The following is a 20,652-nucleotide window of genomic DNA, read 5'->3' on the forward strand; positions in this document are numbered from 1 at the left end:
TTTCGAAGTCCACTTTCACTGAGTATTTCCTGTGTGATGCCGTCACTCTGAAAATGAGAAGCAAAATAAAAATTGATTGCACAGTATATAGCTATCCAATGTATGCTCTAGGGTAGAGTAAATGGGACCGGCCTTCTAGTAGCTTGCGGTATTGTTGTCGCAAGAGGTACATTAACGGGGGGCGTTAATTTGCCTCTCGCGCCAACAATACCGCCAGCTTCACAGGCTAGAGTCAGGCCCGTAGGCTGGGGGGGGTGGGAGGAAGGGGGGGGGGGGGGCGGGAGCAAAAGGAAAGATGGTTCACCTGGCTGGAATCACTGTTAAGCTTCATAGAGCAACTGTTGACATTGTGGAGGCCCATGACATGATTACAGAAGTTGGAAGTTTCTACCGAAAGGAAAGGGAAGATTGTGGCACAAACTTTTCCCGTATTTACAATCAAAGCGTTTCAATGGCTGAGAAGGTGGGTACCGCTGCCGAAATGCCCTGATTGACATCAAGACAACAGCATCGCTCCAATGCTGAGGCCCAAACTCCTAGAGAGTATTTCCAAAGAAACGTGGCAATTCCTTTACTTGATCATATTATCATATGTATCGAAGAGCAGTTTTCGCCTTCGGCAAAAGTTGCCACATCACTACTTGGCCTCGTTCCAGGTGTTCTCTGTTCAAGAAATGTCAACCTCAATGCGGCTGTTAACATTTACACTGATAATCTCCCGTCCCCTGAGTTGTTCGAAATGGAACTTACGCGATGGAAAAGTCGATACTTAGCAATGGAACCGCAATTAAGGCCAGCTTCACCTGGTGTGGCAATCAAAGATTGTGTTGCTGCCCTCTTTCCCAATATTAGCATTCTTCTCCAAATTGCCTGCACAATTCCATTCACATCTTGCGAATGCGAACGAAGCGCAAGCACATTGCGACAACTGAATAACTACATGCGTGCATCGATGGGAAAAGATTGCTTGTCCCATCTTGCGCTTTTGCACATTCATTCAGGCTACACTACTCCCGTGGACTTGGACATTGTAGTAGACTGTTATGCTCGGCTACACCCCCGTCGACTTCAACTGGAAAATCTTCTGCAATAACCGTAAGTTTATTTTTGTGTGACACTGTTAACATTAAAGGTCCGTTTTAATTAAGCGAAAAGGAACCCACCCAGACAAAAACCAGCCTACGGGCCTGATATGAGTTCGAGTGCCTTCACTTCGTGTAAAAAAAATGAAGTTCAACTTATAATCGAACGCGCGGGAGAAAGAAAATTGACCTAAGCCAACAAGCTCAACTAACCTTTCTCTACCGTATGACTTAAACTCAAACTCTATCTCTGGTGTGGTTACGATGTCATTTCGTGGGTCGCAGAATAGCTCTTCCATCCTTCTATTTTCTTGTGCATTAAAACTTTTCCAACCCTCCAGGGAGAGACGATACTGCCAGTGATAGGGGAGGGAACAGTGGTGACTGCTGCACTGGTTGTCATGGTGACAAATACCAGAAATGTAGTTGATGCAAATAGGAACTTGTGAACTGTAATGGATGTGACCTGAAAATAACAGAAACACGCTATAACTGATTTTACTTTTAAGGGGATTTGTAACATTTGTCACGGAAAAGTTTAGTTGAATTTTCAAATTTTAGACATCTATAAAGGAAAAACGAGAATTCAAAATCCACAAAGTTTGTCAATCTCATGGAGTTTCTGTCTTTGTCCGGTTAGTTTTCCATTTTTATGTTTCCTCTTCTGCCTTGACCGGCACTCATTTTGTTTTGCAGTTTTTGTGTTACAAAATACAGTAAGAGTTGTTATTTCCAACAAGACACGCTCGTGTTAGTCTTTCTTTGTATCGACATGCATGTTAGATGTTTCCAAGAGAAAATGAGGGGACAGGGAGGGAGGCTCCAAGTCCAGCCCTTGGGATATGTCATGTCCACGAAAGTTATTTTTAGACGAGCGGAAGTCTTTGTTCTAGCGGAAGTCTGTCTTCCGAGACGTCGGCATGCAGGCCAACCTCGTTCTGATGTTTAAAAAAAAAAGAAAAGATTTCATGTAATGGTGTACGAAGTGGACTTAACGTTTGTCGATGAAAACGACTTCCAGAAACGCGGAAAATGGGTTTTCTGGTCTGATAATTCCAGCTGGGAAATAAGCTCCACTATTTCTGTGGACACGAATGACTCGCTGGCTGACACCAGTGAATTAAACGGAGAACGCGAGTCAGAAACGAATAGCGAGGGCGACAGTTCATGGCACAACGGCAGCGATTGCAAGACTGCATGCGGACGTCTCGGAAGATAAACTTCCGCTCGTCTAAAAATAACTTTTGTGCACATGACATATCCCGGCCAACGCCTTGAGCCTCCCTCTCTGTCCCCTACTTTTCTCTTGATGTTTCATCTAGAAGCCTAATAAGCTCTTTTTTCGAGCATAAATAAAAATTAAGCTGTGCTCTTCTCTGTTTTTGCCGGAGATGGTTTTGCGTAAATAAAATAAAAATAACTTTGAATGTTTACCCAGGAAGCTCCACTCACCCGCAAGTGGTTTTCAGGAAGGCCCAGCATCCGATCAAATTGGAATTTAGAGATGATGGTTTTTGACGTGACGAGAAAAGGCTTAAACTGACATCATGATGTTGTATGCAGCCCAGCTTCCGGCGTGATTGGTGACTGGAAATGGTGTGAATTTCGAAGCATAATTAAATTTAAAATTGTTTTACAATCGCCTGATTTAGGGTGCAAGTTTTTTTTGGAAAAATAAGACGGATTTGTGATCTCGGATCGACGAGTTCTTCAGCGTTAAAAAAACGCAAAATCCGAAAAAGGATTATTTTCCGGCATGACAACGCAAACAAACAAACCCAGAGTTTACGGCAATTTTAAAAACAAAAAAACAAAAAACGTTAGCGGTTAAGTTTGTTTTGAGAAGTTCTTCGATGAAAATGCCACCAGAAAAAAAATACCTTAGCGATCGATAAAAAGAAATGACGAAAAACATGCTTGCTAAGCTAGATACAAATCAATTTACAGGAGGTATTTTTGCAGTTTCTTTTTTGGCTGTAGGAAAGGTGCTAAAAACATTATTGCTGTCAAGAAACATTTAGTGTAATTTCTGGTGTGTAATTCGCAGGAAACCTAACTATTTTCGACCTACTCTTTTCCTCTAAATTACGGTAAAGATGGCGCGAGAAAAACATTTGGGCTAAACTGTCATGTACGGTCGCTGTTGTGTATCATTTTTGCATGGAAAACCGCTTGTCAAAAATACTTTTTTTTCAAATTCTTTCCCAAAAAACCCCTGAAGCGGTGAATCTGAAAAATCCTGATTTAGATTTAATCCAAATTATTAAATTCTCAACCTCGGATAATGCAATTCTCGTGCTCTGATTGGTTCACTCAATCTCGGTTATCAGCTCATATACCTTAGTTTAACCATATATGGTAAATGATTGCGCTAAACGTTGCTAAGCTAAATTTTTTTACGCCACAAATCGAAATTTCTCTTGGTATAAAGCACAAGAAAAACGTTTTTGGGGAAAGTCTGGATCAATTTCGAAGCTTAGAAGTACGCGAAAAGATAAGAAATGTTTTTGTGATGAGCCTGCGTCTGCCTGACCATCAGGTATTACACAGCATCGCATCTTCATCAAGTTTTTTCGATTTCGCTATGATTTTCTCCCTTTTTTCGCTCGTATTTCGTACTTCCAAACTTTTGGAGTTTAGGGAATTTAATAAAACAATTATTCCATTCGCGCTTGTTGGATATGAGACTGGTTATAGCCAACTCGGCGCTGCGCGCCTCGTTAGCTATTTACCATCTCATATCCAACGCGCGCTCGTGGAATAATTGTTAAGTATCCTTCTCGAGTGTGGATACTTTGGATTCATTATCTGTTTTTGGATTTCGCCAAAAAACGCAAAATCTGTTTTTGGATTCAGGAATCCGTTTTCGGATTTTCCCAAAAAAATGCACCCTTAAAGTGCTACAGTATAACGAAATTCGCATCTTTCCTATCTAAGCCCTTTTAAGACATAAACATGTAGTCTGTACGAGAAGAAGAATACTGTTTACTATTTTCAAATATCTCTTTTTGTTCTGGCAGAGATATTCAAGTTTTTTTAAATATTCAACTTAGGCAAGTGATGACGTCATAAACTCAACTGAATTTTGATCAAATAGGATGAAAAGAGATCTCAGCCAATTTGTGTAAGAAATGCTAGATGCTATGCGGTAAGATTCTGGCAACATACTGGGTTCCAGACCTCCCTGATATTAAAGGCTTTGCTGGCCACCTTTGGCGTTCTATGTTGATATTTGCCAGTGATGCCTCATCTGCAGGATCCTGCAAGCATATGAATATGTTCGGTCGAGTTTGTGGCCTTGTCAACTGTTTTTCTAGCTTAAGATCACCAAAAACTAGGTTTAAGGGGACTGGAAAAGAGTGAGGTGTCATGCATGGGAACCAATTTTTTTATAGCCGTAGGAGTTATCTGACGAGGTAGAACTAAAAGTTTACCAAGTTTCCACGGTGTCTTCTACAAATTGACGGAGATAGCCCTATATTATATTGGGTTGAATGAATGACGACATCAGTCATCTTATTTTGCATATTTTACACATTTTTCAAACGTAAAAATCTCCTGAACCAATGCAGATATTTCCAAGTGGCAAACGCCGTTTTTAATCTTTCCTGGAATTCTATATGATAAATCTAGAAAGTCAAGGGATAAAAATTTGATCATAGTAGCACTTAATCTTTAATAATGGATGTGGGCTGAAAGAAAGACAAGCGTGACATGTGATACGTTCAAGCTTTGAAGTCTCCTCTCTTGCAAGACTTGTTACTCAGTTGTCCACAGAGCTTCGAGATTCTCGCACATTGTCACGTGAATCAACTTGGAAAAACCCTGGCCCTTTGCTTAAGCATTTCTTTGCCTGATATGGTCACTTTATATTTAACTTTATTCATCATGAAGCTTAAAGAGGCTCGAACCAGTTTCAACGCTTCCAAGTGACTCTCTTATTAGAAAGATCGGCACCACAACGTTGTATCATGTGTTGGCAATAATTATTGTGTTAGCAAATGAGACACGAATTATTACTGAACAAGATACAGTCATTATCGTGACGTACTATGTCACCGTGGCAACGGGTAAGCCCTGTAAAAACACCCTATATTTTGTTGTTAGTTGCGAAAAAGACGAAACTCGGTGACCCAATTTTTTATTTTTGAAAAGTAATCAGAAGACCATAATAAAACTTTCTGCAAAGTTTTAAAAAATTCTCTCCCGTGGATTCAGAGCCAAGTTAAGTTTGTGTGTTTTTTTTTAAGGTAGCTCTGAATCCTCTAGACATATTTTTTTTAAACTTTGCCGAAAGTTTCATCGTGGCCTTCTAATCAAATAAATCCAAAATATACGGTTTTTTGCTGGGCTTTCCCATTGCCAAGGTAACTTATTACAACACAATAATGATCAAATCTTGTTTGGAAATAATCGGTGTTTCATATGGTACCATAACTTTGCTGTTACGTGATACAGCGTTGTAGCGTTATTCTATCTAAACAGAGAGTCTTTTAAGTGTTGAAACCCTTTACAAAGACCTTGATCTGATGTTTACGGTGACGTACATAGCCATTTGATATGAAAACAGACTCTGTTGCGGCGGCCATGCTGTAACAAAAAGAGGTTGTTTTTGTTTAAGGGCTATTGTCTTGTAGGTTTATTGTTAACAATGTTTGTTTGCTTTGTTTTACGACAGTTGAAGTTATACATCGGGTATGAGCCAGAAAATTTAAGTTAGTGTCATTTGTTATAAACTTTGAAAATATTCCAACTATTGCCGCCAAGTTTTTACTGTTCAGACACTAAACTTGTCTGAACTCAATCGAATTATAAGAGTTAAAGATTGGAAAATATCATAATACATTGTAATAATCATACCATCAGTATCGTCCTCTGACGCGGGGTGTACCCCATTGTCTGTGTCTTTTTTCCTTCCAAGAAAGCGAAGAGTGGTATCGTTCTTAGCTGCCTTGCTTTGAGAAGTTCTCTTCTTGCGATCTGCAGTAGCGCATGTTCGCGTTATAGCATATTCTTTGTCATCGATTTCAGAGAAAAAAGTCCCAGACAACGTATTTCGAAACCTAAAAGTCAGGAGAGTTGCCCAGAGAATGAGAATGGAGCCTCCAAGCCCAGACAGGGTAAAATATTCAAATTTGTCACCTACTGTCACGGTCACAACGAAAAAGTTCTGGTATGCCACAGATGATAAGTCCACAGAAAGCGCCGCAAGATAGTATGATGCTTTCGACATGAAGGGAAGGAACACAAAGACAAATTGTTCTGATAACAAGTAGGAAGTGTCTGCTAGAATTTTCCACGCAGTTTTCCACACAAATTGGACAGCCGTAGACTTGGCAAAGCTCTGCCAACTTCGGTACAAACCTGATGAAATAGAGACTACATTTAACCAAATGAAAGTTCCAATACCCTTGAAGGTGGAAACACAAGCATGCAGTATGATTCGAACAAGAATGTACAGCGCTTGTAACACTGGATCAAACATTGATAAGATGTCTTGAAGGGTCAAAAATAGCGGATGCAAGAGAAACGATGCAATAGTATAAACAACCTGTGCGATTTGAAGCAATACGCCAACAAAAGTCACAATTTTGAGAACAAAGACGAACGAAACGAGCAAAAGAAAGATTGTCACGGTTATCTTTCCTCCTGGTGTGTAATCGCTGGCAAGAAGAAACAGTCTTCGACACAGTTCACGCAACCCCTTTGCATATATCGCGATTTCGTGTAGCCTAGCGTGAAAAGCACGCAAACTTCGAGTCATTTCTCTTCTCAGTAAGTCTGTCACAGGAAGCCAGAGACATTTTTTCGTTTCTTCCTTGCATCTGCGGTAATATTCGATTGGTAAAGTGGTTGACCACACGAAGCATCCCTTGTAGTCAAAATAAACGACTCTTCGAAGCAAGCTAACCACGTAAAAGATCAGTCCGGTTATTCCTTGGTAAGCATTTATAATTGCCATAAAAAAAGCTGAGACGAAATCAGTCCCTGCTGAAACTATCGCGACAACTGAAGCAAGAAAACGTTGAATATCCTTTAATAGATCAAAGAACGAGCCCTTGATTACTTTTGGTAGCTTTCTGAGCGAGAATGCTCCCTGGTTCTGTTTGGAGTCAGCCATTTTGTTTCCACGTTTTCAAAGATTATGCTTTCGACTGTTTCGATCCTAATCGCATACGATATATATACTCAGTTATTTAATTTCCTGTAAAGTTGCCAGATTCTTTAGTAGTCCCCAAGGCTCAATTCCATAATATGGGCATCTTCGCCAAGTCCACGGATAATTATGCCTGCCAGAATGTCAAGTCCTGGCTATCAATATATCTCAAAAGAAATGTGCAAATATTTCATACTCTTCCACCCGCCGTGCTTTCTTGTGAGCTCTGCTCTCGAATATAGTGACATCTTTTTTGTACTGGTCTTCTGGCAGCCAATCACCTTGCATTTTTGTGATGCACAACGAAATTTCTTTAAAATCGTTTTTAGAAGCTCTTGCTAATACTATTTACGAGCTTTATTATTCAATTTTCAGCCTTGCGTGACGGCCTAAGAAAACCTTGCTACGGTCTGCTGACTTGTCAAAGAACACAATTCTAACAGCTCAAATTGCACTCTGTTGACTGACTCTCAATTAATCATGACGATGACAACTACTTGCGAACGACTAGTAGCAGCAAAATGAAAACAGAAATGACAGTAGTGTCGCCTTTTTTCATAAAAACCTTACGTGAAAAATGTAATTTAAAACGTAACAGATAAGTACAAACAAGAGTTCTTAAACCTGTATGAAAGGTTTTCTCAACTGAAAGCAGTTTATAAGCAGAAGTCGTAAATTGAGTATACTACGATTCAAGAAGATATTGACTATAAAAATTGTGAACGATAAAATCTCACGATCTTCCCATTCGGAATTTTTATTTCTAACATTTTATTATCTGCTGAAGCTATGATCCTCGCAGTTATGAACGCAATTTTAGCAATTGCGTAGAGGAGGCTGAAAAATTTAGGACCTCAACGGGGTTTTAACTCCTGATCTCGCGATAGCGGTGCGACGCTTTTACCAACTGAGCTATCAAGCCAACTGATGTTGTTTGTGGGTTCAAATGTTCCCGTGATGAATGAATCAATGAACGAAATGATATATGAAATGAATCATATATTAATTAAACTGCGGATATGAAATAAAGTGAAGCTATGATCCTCGCAGTTATGAACGTGAGCTCCCAACATCGGTGGCTGCATAGCTCAGTTTATTAAAGTTCAGGCTCCTCTACGCAATTGCTAAAATTGCGGGGTTAATAACAGTTCAGTTGTAACAATGGGCAGTTCTTATTTTGTAATCGTTCCAAAATAACTTCAACTATGTCTCGAAAACTAGTGAACATAGATAGCGGACTTTAGGAACTTGACAAATTGTTCGACTCTGAGCCTCCCTCTCTCTTTCCATATACTCACTCAGCTCCTCGGATATTTTCTGGGAATCGGGCGACCACCATTTAACATAAGTGGGGACCATTACCTTAAAGTTTGCTTACGGAACAGGGTTTTCAAGTTCCCGTCATAGCTGAACTCCACACGCACCTTCAAGAGAAGGATGGCAAAATACGGTCTCTAGTTCAAGGTCAGATCGTTCCAGCATGGTCAATTCTTTCAAGAAAAGAGTCAGATCGTTCCACTTAGAAAAAGATAAGAAAAAACCCTTATCCAATGAAAATGTAAAAAAGTTCCTGGTCAATGCATGTCGAGTTGACAGTACGAGTTAACACAAAGCTCCATCGTCGCTGACTGTATTCGAACTTTTTGATTTACGAGTACTCTGCCAAAACTCTTTTCTTTTCCTTCGGAAAGGGAACGTTATTTAAACTTTCCGCAGCAGTAGATAAGTTGTTCATTTACGCACGAAGAAACTTCAAGTTCGCCTTTTTGAATTATGTCTACCCACGTACAGTTCAATCAGCGTGTTACATCCAGCGGTTAGGGACATTCACAAAATTAATACTGTACTGTGTTAATCTGCAAAACAAACATCGTAATGAGATCGTTATGTACGGACAACTCCTCGTATAAACTATTAGATGTGGTTCAGTCAGCGAAGAGCTCAAATGGATCATCATATAGATTACCTTGTTTCCAAGGCATCTAAGAGACTATGCCTTGCGGCTTCTGAAAAGAGCGGTGCAAACAAATCAGACTTATTGTCTATAGGAGTAGTGTTTTAGTCTATCCTAGAATATGCCGTTTGGCAAATTATCCTTGAGTTCCTCTGTAATAGCATTGAATCAACTCAAAAAAGGGCTCTTTTCCCTTTGTTAATTCAGTTTTTATTCTAATTGCAAGAGAGCGAAATAAACAATTATTATTCATTTAACTATTTTAAAGACGTGTTATCTGGTTATTTGTCAGTGGAATGATGTCGCTCTGTAACGATCTGAATTCGAATGGTACGACCGGATACTCACACGCAAGCGAGTTCTAGCCTCCCCCAAAAGTCGAACAATTTAGTCAAGTTCCTAAAGTCCTCTATCCATGTTCACTAGTTTTAGAGCCATATAATCTAGTCTTACAACTCCTCAATCAATTTCGAAGGGATAAAAGGGAAAGTACTGTTAATGTCTCTTGTACCACCTCTGCCAGTCTTCTCACCATTTCAGCCGGCATTCCTAAATTTCCGAGCCTTGCGAGCCCTCAGTCAACTACATCAGTGGCTACCGTTACCAAGGATACGAAATTGAAGGGCAAGTCATTCTTGCGTGAAGTTCAATTCAAAAGTTGCAAGTTGAAAATTTGAATGTGAAACGGAATTTTCCACTTCAATGACAAATTCAAAACTTCGATGTCAAATTCATAACTTCGATGTCAAATTAATTCAAAACTTCGATGTCAAATTCAAAACTTCAATGTTGGATGTAAAACTTCGATGTCGAATATGAAAATCAAGACTCCAATTTGAAATTCAGATGTAAAATGCCGATGTTGATATTTCCATAGTACTACGCCTAGATTGGACTTTGTCACTTTCTCAGAACTTGCTCAGCAACCGGGACCATTCACCAGAAAGTTCTAAAACAGATGGCGGATGATATTTTACAGGAGAAACTATTCAATTTTCTTTGCGGCAGCGGAGGTTTTGTCGACCTGTCTGTTCTTCTGAGGCGTTCTTCACCACTTGGAAGCAGAAAATCGGCAAACGAGGCTGTGATCTGGTTGGAAAATCAGAGAACATTTGCATTGGTGAAAGATGGGAAAGGCAAGGTCTTGGGCGTTCGGGTCGATTTCAAGAAGAAACTTTGCCAGCAATATATCTCCACAGGATATTGCCGAAAGAAGGAAGGTTTTTGCAAACACTGGCATATCTGCAAAAAGTTCATCGAAGGCAAATGTGATTCGTACTTTGGTTGTGAACTTTCCCATAATTTCCACGAGGGTGCCAACAGCAAAATGTTGCAGGAACTTTGCCTAGTGAAATATTCCAACAGAGCGCTGAGGAACATCGTGGCATGGAGCCTGCCACAGGTTTGTCAGTGGTATTTAAGAGGTGAATGCAGCTCATATAAGTGTTCCTATGTTCATATTTGTGTCAAAGCAATTCAAGGGTTTTCATGTGGATGTTCACTGTCACACAGTCTGGATGACACTCGGCATAACTTGTTTGTGCTCAAGCAGTACGACTTAGTACCGTCAAATAAGGTATTAAATGCGGCCTTTGTGCGTTGCAGTGTTTTATTTCTTGGGAAGGACCGACCTTTCGTAAAACAAGAGAACGCAAGCCTTGGGAATAATGGTCTTAAAAACCAATCAGAGGAGGATTTTGCCCCCTCGGAAGACGACTTTAGTACACCAGAGAACGCAAGCCTTGGGACTAATGGTCTTGAAAACTCAGCCTGGGAGGAGGATTTTTCCCCCTCGAAAGACCACTTTAGTTCACCAGAGAACGCAAGCCTTGGGACTAATGGTCTTGAAAACCCAGAGGAAGATTTTGTCGCCTCGGAAGACGACATTAGTACACCAGAGAACGCAAGCCTTGGGACTAATGGTCTTAAAAACCCAGAGGAGGATGTTGTCGCCTCGGAAGACGACTTTAGTACACCAGAGAACGCAAGCCTTGGGACTAATGGTCTTGAAAACCCAGAGGAGGATTTTGCCGCATCGGAAGACGACTTTAGTACACCAGAGAACGCAAGCCTTGGGACTAATGGTCTTAAAAACCCAGAGGAGGATTTTGTCGCCTCGGAAGACGACTTTAGTACACCAAAGAACGCAAGCCTTGGGACTAATGGTCTTGAAAACCCAGAGGAAGATTTTGTCGCCTCGGAAGACGACTTTAGTACACCAGTAGTGGCAACTGATATCCAAACACAAAATACGGGGATGACAATAACATCTCCCGTCACCGGGAAATCGGAAACAGAAAATAAGCTTTCTCAGAACGACATGACCAAAGACAGCGCTGCAACTTACGCTGCTAATATATTTCCGAGCAGTAGATTCCGCGACGCCGGGGCTTCTGATAATCTGTTTCGTCGCCTTTGCAAAGAATTTAAGTGCTCAGTGCCCCTGTCCGTCCTACACGACAAAAAAGTAGTACTTCCAAGTGAACTTAACGATTTCATGAATATTCTTCAGGAAAACCGCGATAAGTTTTTGGTAATTCGAAATGTGCAAGGAGTCATTCATCAAATTTCAGCTTTTTGCCCCAAACTTCGTTTGTGTAGTAATTATGTCTCTGCGGTTAATGAATGCAAGACGGAAAATTGTCCTTACTTTCATCTCTGTAAAGATTTCATCAAGGGCTGTTGCATTTACGGAGAGAATTGTTCACAGGGCCACTCATTTCAAAACAAGAGAGACCGCAACACCCTTTTACAACTTAAATTAGACGGATTTACAAACGGGCAACTCCGTCAGCTTTTGCTTGCATCGTCTCCTCAAGTTTGCATCGATTATAACGGAGGCACATGCATGCTCGGCCCCCTTTGTTCTCGAGTACACATTTGTAAAGAATTTGTTATGAATACCTGCTCTAGGGAAGGTCGTTGTCTTTTGGATCACAATCGAGCTTTTGAAACGAAACATACAATTTTATTGCTTCAAAAGTTTAAGCTTGGCTCGATCCCCTGTGAAAAACAATTGAAAGCTATCTTTGCTTGTGGAGGAGAGGACCATGGGCGGTCAACAAAAGGTGAAGCATGGTCGGATTCAATCGATGTCACAATCAATACGTCAAGAGATAACTTAATTGAGGCAATGAGAGAATCGGAGACTGGAGTTACCAGGAAAACGTCAGAAACGAAAGCCGTAGATGAGAATTCCGCTGAGCCCAAAACGAACAGAATGGCTGCCCTTACAAGTCCCAGGAATGATAGTGTCTCTCCGGAAAATACGAATGAACCTTCGTTAAACGGGAAACAATCAGCGACTGGCGTTACCACGCAAACGTTAACATGGAAAAACGTTGGTGCAAATTCCACTGAGCCCAAAGCGAACAGAATGGATGTTACAAGTCCCAGGAGTTACAGTGTCGTTCCGGAAAGTAAGAATGAAGTTACTTTGAACATGAAGAGATCGGAGAGTAGCACAGGGATCAATTGCTTTCCAGACAAGTGGCACGTGTTCCAGTGCCTGTGTACAGAATATGACTGCTCGACATCTTTCACAGCTATTGGCAGCCGAACGGACCTGTTCCCACATGGAATAGAAAGCGCTAGATCATGGTTCCGAAGGACCGAGGGGAGCTTTCTTGTCACGGATAGTGACACAACAGAAGGAGAGATTTCACGAGTTGAAGCTTTTTCCTCTGATTTACGCCTTTGCTTGAGCTGGATTGAAAGACAGACATGCCACCAATGTGACTGTCAGTACTTCCATGTCTGTAAAAGTTATATCACCGACTCTTGTACCCGCGGAACATCATGTCCAATGAACCACAATTTCCACACCAAGAAAGACCAAGCTTTGCTGTCGAAAGTAAGGCTTGACTTATTGACAGAGCAACAGCTGCGTAAACTTGCTTTGCAATCTTCTCCCCAGGTTTGTGAGGAGTACAATAACAGCATTTGTACAAGCGGCAGTTCTTGTCTCAAGATTCACATATGTAACGGCTATTTGCGAAAAAACTGCAAGGGGACATGGCGATGTGGCCTTGAACATGAAAGTGCCTTCAGCACGAAGCAAACCAAAGCAGTTCTACAACGCCTTCGTTTTAACAGCATCAATACACCAGACTTGTTGAAGTTAATTCTCGAGAGTAGGCGCTGCTTGTCAAGCCAAGATAAAACAAATCGTAAGTACTTGTTAATGCACCTATGAATTTTCTTGATAGTTCACTTAAATTCACGGTATAACTGAGTTTGTTTTTTGAAGACTTCGACATTTGTAGTAAAGTCAATTCTCAAAAAGAAATCAGTGTGTCTATTTGGAATTATTTTGACTGATCCTTTAGTAGGCACGCATGTGCCAAGTAACCTGCCAGTGGGATTCATGCGTTTGTCTTTGCATTTGAATTTTTATGCAGGCCATATCCATGTGGACGAACCAAATGTACCCATCTGCTCCTCTTTTCTCGTTGGTGACTGTGCGAAAGGTATAAGGTGCTTAAACCATCACTGCGCTTTACCTTACCATTGGCAATACAAAGTCCCCAACGTTGACGCATGGAACAGTTTTAGCGACGAGGACAACGCAACACTGGAAAGGCTATATTGTGATATAAACGTTGAAACAAGAATGAAATTTAAGCCTGTCGAGCCTTTAGACTTTTCTTTGGCTGAAAGGTAATTTTTCTACGACGTTCTTTGCTTGAGATGTGCGTGAAAAGAGCCCCACTAGGGAAGCGAGCTCAGAAACTCGCGGCTTGCGTTCTTCCCCGGCCTACATCACATGCAATTGAGCGCGTCATTTAATCGAGACCCTGCAGCTGTTCGCAAACTGTAATTTACAGTAAGACCTGAGATAGCAAGGATAGTACTGAAGATATTCATTACTGATATTTCTTAATTTTTGCAATTGAATCAAGCAGGAAACAAACTTTTACATTTAGCGAGATGTACCCATTAGTACCGTAGATGACGGCCCACTAAATCGACCCGAAATCGGCATGGTGGAGGTATGATGTAAATTAACATCAATGGCGTGTGAAGATTCAGACAAATTTCACAAGAGACCGTTCAGACTTAATTGGGGTATTGAACATCATCATGTTATCATGATCATTCATATCATCATAAAAACATCCATACACTCACTCACAAACCTATACATACATAGTTATATACACACATATATCCATATTTAATTGACCACTCCCCATGGGGTTTTTTTTGGGGCCACTGAAACGACAGAAACTCACAATCTCAACAACCATTAAGAATCCCAACTGGCCGGAGTCAAACCATTTGCCTATTTGTAAATGCAGCCTAGAAGTTGAACCAGGGGCTACCAGAATCAAATAAAGACTGGGCCGGGCTTCCTTATCCTCCTCCTCCTCCTCTTCCTCATCATCATCATCATCATCATCGTCATCATCATCATCATCATCATCGTCATCATCATCATCATCATTCCTTGGTAATTCATCGTTAATAAAAGTACACGATGTGTTTATACTTATTTCAAGTTGTAATAGTATTCTTGCTTTTTTTCTTTCCTTCACAGGGGAGTTGTTTCACTTGTTCAAGGGTATACAATCACTATCGACTTGGATGACATGATCATGTTCCTGGCACCTCTAAAATCTCAAGGCAGTGTCATAAGTCAATTAAGACGTCTGTCTACGGAGGAAGGCGCCGTTGATCCATGTGGCACAATGTCAATGAGCTGGACTTGGTACTGGGAGGAAAATGACCATACCTGGCGCACATATGACAAAGACCGTTCAGTAAGATTGACTTTATGTTACATAGATTTCTAATAATTCTAAACTACAACTTAAGGTTAATTAATAACACATTTAAAACTTGGAACTAAACACTTTCTTCAAGCAAATTCCACATATCTACGATTTCAGGGACCGCGGAATACGTTTGAAAGTAATGGGGGGAGAGGGGAGGGGGGCTAGATCTTGCTATGGGTCTCGGAAGTGTGAGGGGAGAGGCGTAGGAGAAAACAAACAAAACCGTTGAAGAAAAGTGGGGTAGCCCCTGGATTTGATTGAAAAAAAAGTTGCAGTATATCATACATACCGGTATACCCTTCACGAAGTCTGATATACATCTAACAATCACGGGACTCACCTACGCTTTTCCAACGTTAATAATCCCACAGAGGTTGCACTCTAATGTTATTTATCATTTACAGGGAAGAGACCTCCAACACCTGGTGGAACAGGCTTATCAGGACTATTTAAAGCAAGGACAAGTGAGAGAGAAATTCGGGTTTGCAACTGCAGAGCAGGAGTACGACTTGTTCTTTTATCCAAGTGGAATGCATCAAGTCAACTTGAAAACCGCCAAGAAAAGACGAGTCAGGAGACGACCAGGCAAGGTCATATCCAAAGAAAACATCGAGGACTTAAAGTGGTATGGATAATTAACATGAATTTACATGTAGCTTGTCCAGAATGTGCTGGCAGTGCATTACGTTGTGAGCTTTTCACCTTATTCCAAAATGACCACCATTTTAGTATTCTCTTCTTTGTTTGCAAATCAGCCCTTGTAGTCTGGTTCACGTAAAATATCCTTTTAAATTTTAAGTTTAAGAACGAGGCAACAATGGCTAATTTGCAAGCAAGCAAATGAATACTGTCAGTAATAGTGGCCATTTTGGAATAAGGTGTATTACAGGCGCTTTAAGCTCAGTGTGAGGCAAGCCAACAAAAAAATAGAAGGATTTGTATGGGAATCCCGATAAAAGACTTGACAACCGAGAAATTGAAATCGCGTCGAATCTGAAAAAAAAAAAAGCCACACAGGAAGGAAGCAACCAGAATGGTAATAAAGTTAGGCTTTTTAACTGAGATGTCTTGTTAGCAGACAAGTTTGCATGAAAAGTTTAATTTACATTATGGACAGTAAAAACGAAATAATGAAGGAAATTTTTTATCTTTCTACCCTTTACATCGGTGCTTCAAATTTCGTGGCCATCCAGTCCATGCACCGCATACAAAGAATCATATTGACAACATCATGTCTGTTTTTGTACTATTTCTGTTTAAGTTTTCTCCTCTCACTAATCGCACGGGGAACGCTTTGGCCTCTTTCGTTACAAATTCAGCTCAAGCAAATTCAAATGAAAGCCGTTTAGGCGTTCGGATACCAGTCGACTGTACATTCCAAATTTTTAAGCACTAGTGAACTTTTTTTGGTACATCCAGTGTCATTATGGGTGAATATCAATTTTAGAAATCCAGAGACGATCATTTGGGGAAGGCCTGAAAGGATTTCGACAAAATATAATGATACATAGCGACTGTATATTCCAAGTTCTTAAGCCACTAGTGAGGTTTTTGGGTACATCCAGTGGAATTATAGCTAAATATCAACCTCAGAAACCCAGAGACGATCATTTGGGGAGGGCCTGAAAGGATTTCGACAAAATATAATGGTCCAAGTTCAGTGTATTATCATTTCCAGTGAATTTGAGGGGAAGCAGTCAATGGGGTCTGTTGGGGGTCGGCAGACCGGGGTCCATGTTTTGTGGAAACCCAGGGGGGAAACCCAAAGAAGTTTTCTAAACGAGCTAAAGAGGCCATAGTTAGCGAATTTCATTGCAATATTTTCAAAAAAGCAAAACGAATTTTGGTTACTGACGAAACATTAAAATTTCAGTATTTCTTATTGTGCCCAAAATGTAACTTTGAATACTAAAGTTGAGAATCGAAGCAGGATAATGTGAAAGATCGTTAATAACTTGTATTGCAGCTTTGTGATATTGTGATATTGTGTTGTTTTAATTAAAGGCAGTACGGAGATCCTTCGGTTAAGGAAGAAGTACGCAGACAACTTCGGGCAGAGAATAAGTATTTTCTCAGCCATTGGTCTTCAATGCCACCCAATGCGTCATATTATTGCACTTCGGTAGACCCATTGGAATTCAAAAAGCTGGAGCAGCTGTTCAGACGAACCATGAAAGACTACGCAAAGATAATCGCGATTAATGGCGTCCAGAACCTTGGTCTGATGGAGAAATACTGCAGGTAAAAACTAACCAAATAAATTAAGAAAAAACTGTTAAGTGCGTGAAATTGAAAAAATATTCATATATCGCGATCAAAGTGTCAGCATTTCAGATATTTATTTTGTCGACACTGCTTTCACTCAACTTTCATTGGGTGTGGATTATTAATGTTTGGTTGTTGTTCGTGTTCTAAGGAAAAAAGAAAAAATGTTAGCAGCTGCGGCAGGCAACCACCAACAGGTCAACGAGAAGCGATTGTTCCACGGAACCAGCTCAGATGCCGTGGAGGCCATCTGCAAACATAATTTTAGCTGGTGTTTACACGGAAAGAACACAACCAACTACGGCGAGGGGAGCTATTTTGCAAGGGATGCCTCTTACAGCCATGCTTTTGCTGAGAAAAACGCCTTTGGGTATCATGAGATGTTTGTAGCCAAAGTCCTAGTTGGTTCATACACAAAGGGTCACTCCAGTTATCGAAGACCGCCGCCGAAAATCCCTTCTGATCCCGTGAGCGATCTTTACGATTCATGCGTGGATGATCAATCAGATCCATCGATTTTCGTTATATTTGACACCGATCAACTTTACCCAGAGTACATCGTAAAGTATTCGACAGTGTCTCATCCCGCTTCTTCCAGCACTTACCATAGCTTGCCGAATCCCTCTATCTCCCAGTCAAGAGCTTTACCTCGAGCAAGTGTAACCGTGGCAAGAGAACCACCGAAACCTTCAAGCTCCCAAACACAGGCCCTTACCGAAGCAAACGTAACCACGACATGTGTAGGACCAAATCCATCGAGCACCCTAAAACAGGTCCCACCTCAAACAAGTGTAACTGCGACACGTGGAAACCCGAAATCTGCAAGCTTCCTAACAGAACTTGTATTCCGAGTGATGACGCCTGGTCAATCACCACCTCCTAGCGCTAATGCCTCACAGAGTTGTGATCCTCGTCACCATTCATTGAAAGCCTCAGTGGGCGGGGAGGCTTCTGCTAACACTACGCAGCAATCTACTTCATTAAGTGCATCAGGCTATTCCTCATCAGAAGCTCACACATCTTCTACAGAATACAGTACAAGTGAGTTGCCTGGCTTGGAAAAGAAGAAGGAAAAGTGTTTGGTTTCTTGATGCGTTGCCACCATGCTTTTGAATGTAAAAATTACATTGCTACTTTTGGAGAAGATCAATCGAACAAACAAGTGCAAAAGAAACAAGCTTCTTATACTGTTATTACTCGTATTTCTCTAATTGTTTGTGGCGATTCGCACATATCTATATATTTTTTTCTAAATATGAGATACACTAAAGGTAAAGGTAAAGGTCCTTTTTTTAACGAGGGTAACACGCGACAGTCACCTAGAGTTACTGATGTGACTTGTGGCCCTCGGTGCGCACCTTTTACCCCCTTTGTCAACGCTCCATTTTACGTGTATTCAAAGCTACAGCTACACGGATCATAGCGGAAAGTCGATACAGACGTCGGTCGAATGTGACGGGATTGAATTGGCGACTTCCAGCTCAGAAGGCCGCGCACTTTGCGTTTTAAATTCCTCATACCAACCTCCTGATTGCCTTTTTTAAAAAAGAAAAAAAAAAGAATACTGCTAGTCTTTACGGTTTTCTGACGTTCGTTGAACTTGACAGCATACTCATACAATCAAATAACTATGTGAAAAGTCAGATTTTCTTTTGTTTGGCGAAGCCTAAGGTATCAGTTTCAAGCCACTCACTGGTTGAAGCCACTCTAGCTGAGATTTTTTACAATAGCAAAGGCGTTTTTCAGGAAAGGCCTTTCTTCATCGGTAGTGCGCTCCAAACGGGAAAGTGCACGTTATGCCAACGGCGTTAGTATGAAAGCAATGGAGAATACTCTAGGAAGACTTCGAAAAATCGATATGGAATATCGCGAGTTATTTTGATGATTTTAAACTTGTGATTGGCCAGTTTTGTCATATTTAAAGCCTTTTCCTAAAGTAAACATGCATCCTACTATCAATTTTGGTTCTGATTTTTCAAGAAAGGTCTCTTTTATCTCGTTCATCATTACTAGCAGTAATATATATGTTACAGTTAAATTTAAATTCAGGTTAATTTTCATTTCAACCTAGGTCATTTTATTTTAAACAAAAACCCATCAATTCTTAGTAAGTACGTGTAATATATTGGTTAGTAAATTGGTCCTAGAGGTGAGGGGATGAAATTAGTGTAGCTTCACGAGTATTTTATAAAACCCCAATGGTTGTTAAGTCTAGGCACTGATTTTACAGTGCGACGCGCCTTACCGTGGCCACCTAACAAAGTTTTTTAAAACTTATACGCCAATCAGGGTGAGCGAATATGATTGACAGTTACCCATCCTTGCAAAGTTCGCACGGTTGTAAGTTGAACACCGTTGAATGGGGTTGTTTGAGTTGACAAACTTACACGTAGTTGTCAAATGTGAAAGTTTGTTGGGTGGCCACGGTAAGGCGCGTCGCACTGTAAATGGTTAACAGTAAGGTTGGGGTTAGGCATGCAGTGCATGATAACCGATTTTACTTTTCTTTCTCAGAGCTTAGGACATTGTTCATTGATGAATCTCTTTAGGAGGTCAGGGGGCAACAATATTGAATTATCTTCTAAGGAATAAAAGAACTGAAAGATAAATGATGTATTGTTGATGTTTAATTTGCTTAGTTATTTGCTCTATCTTTTGCTTACTTTGAAGTAAAAACAAAACTTTGAAAAATCAGGAAAAAGGGTTTCATAATCTATTGATCAGAACCATTTTGTAGGCTTTTGTAAGTGTTATTTCTTTTGAATTATCAAACAAAACATTTTTTTTTTTTAATTTTGGTGAGTCTGCTTGTAGTGATAAATCCAAATTTTGTGATTATTTTGGCACAGTCCCCTTCAAGTTCTCCAATTTGAGCAAGTAGCACATCTGAATGAAGGGGCGTTTCCTTTTCCATTTTATTAATTTTCGGCGCCACATAATCCTGAATTTCGAACTTCTTCTTTTTCTTCTTCCCTTTCTGGTGCTGGCTGCCTGTAAATAGCGCTGATAAGCAGTATTTAAGGCTAAACAACCATTTCAAACAGTGCTGATAAACAGTATTTAAGTTTCAGGACCCATTTTTGAGCAGTTAGCTTTCAACAACGGTGATTCAGGGTTAGTCTGCAGTCCGCGGTCTGCAGTTTGCATGTGTCAGAAACCGCTCAGGCTCATCCTACCACTTTTTCAAATTAGTCACCATTTTCCTGCTCTGTATTTGATGTACCTGTGACTTGTCCACTCATTTGTGGCTTTTTAATTTCTTTTTTCCGAGAGATTCCGAAAACCACTTCATACGGCATTTTGCCAATTGTTCTGTGAATGGTTATGTAATTTTTTACAAGTGGTTCTCCAAGATGATGACACCAGTGGTTCGAAGACGAGTTCGTTTCTTTGATTAAACTGCAAAGGTTATCTTTT

General features: G+C 40.5%; 2 protein-coding genes across 2 annotated transcripts in view; one reads left to right on the top strand and one right to left on the bottom strand.

The window, feature by feature from the left end:
• LOC137993008 (uncharacterized) overlaps nt 1-7,604 on the bottom strand; it is an 8,884-nt gene extending 1,280 nt beyond the window's left edge. The window contains exons 1-3 of the mRNA XM_068838654.1: nt 5,943-7,604; nt 1,296-1,548; nt 1-47 (exon numbers count right to left, since the gene is read on the bottom strand). The exon at nt 1-47 is cut by the window's left edge and continues 158 nt beyond it. Of these exons, the coding sequence (XP_068694755.1) occupies nt 1-47; nt 1,296-1,548; nt 5,943-7,203 (1,561 nt within the window). The 5' untranslated portion in view covers nt 7,204-7,604. The remainder of the gene's footprint in view (nt 48-1,295; nt 1,549-5,942) is intronic.
• Nucleotides 7,605-10,013: 2,409 nt separating this feature from the next.
• On the top strand, nt 10,014-18,794 carry LOC137993009 (uncharacterized). The gene is made up of 6 exons (XM_068838655.1): nt 10,014-13,362; nt 13,594-13,852; nt 14,733-14,955; nt 15,375-15,595; nt 16,975-17,211; nt 17,387-18,794. The coding sequence occupies exons 1-6, from the start codon at nt 10,152-10,154 to the stop codon at nt 18,324-18,326; spliced, it is 5,091 nt and encodes a 1,696-aa protein (XP_068694756.1). The 5' UTR covers nt 10,014-10,151; the 3' UTR covers nt 18,327-18,794.
• Nucleotides 18,795-20,652: the final 1,858 nt, after the last annotated feature.

This window comes from Montipora foliosa, chromosome 2 (genome assembly GCF_036669935.1).
Source record: "Montipora foliosa isolate CH-2021 chromosome 2, ASM3666993v2, whole genome shotgun sequence".
Taxonomy (NCBI): Eukaryota; Metazoa; Cnidaria; class Anthozoa; order Scleractinia; family Acroporidae; genus Montipora; species Montipora foliosa.

Excerpts from the sequence above, each read along its gene's own strand:
- LOC137993009 (XM_068838655.1), top strand. The coding sequence starts at position 10,152 with ATGGCGGATGATATTTTACAGGAGAAACTATTCAATTTTCTTTGCGGC. Across the intron at positions 13,363-13,593 it reads AAGCCAAGATAAAACAAATC|GCCATATCCATGTGGACGAA; the intron begins GTAAGTACTTGT and ends ATTTTTATGCAG. Across the intron at positions 13,853-14,732 it reads GACTTTTCTTTGGCTGAAAG|GGGAGTTGTTTCACTTGTTC; the intron begins GTAATTTTTCTA and ends TTTCCTTCACAG.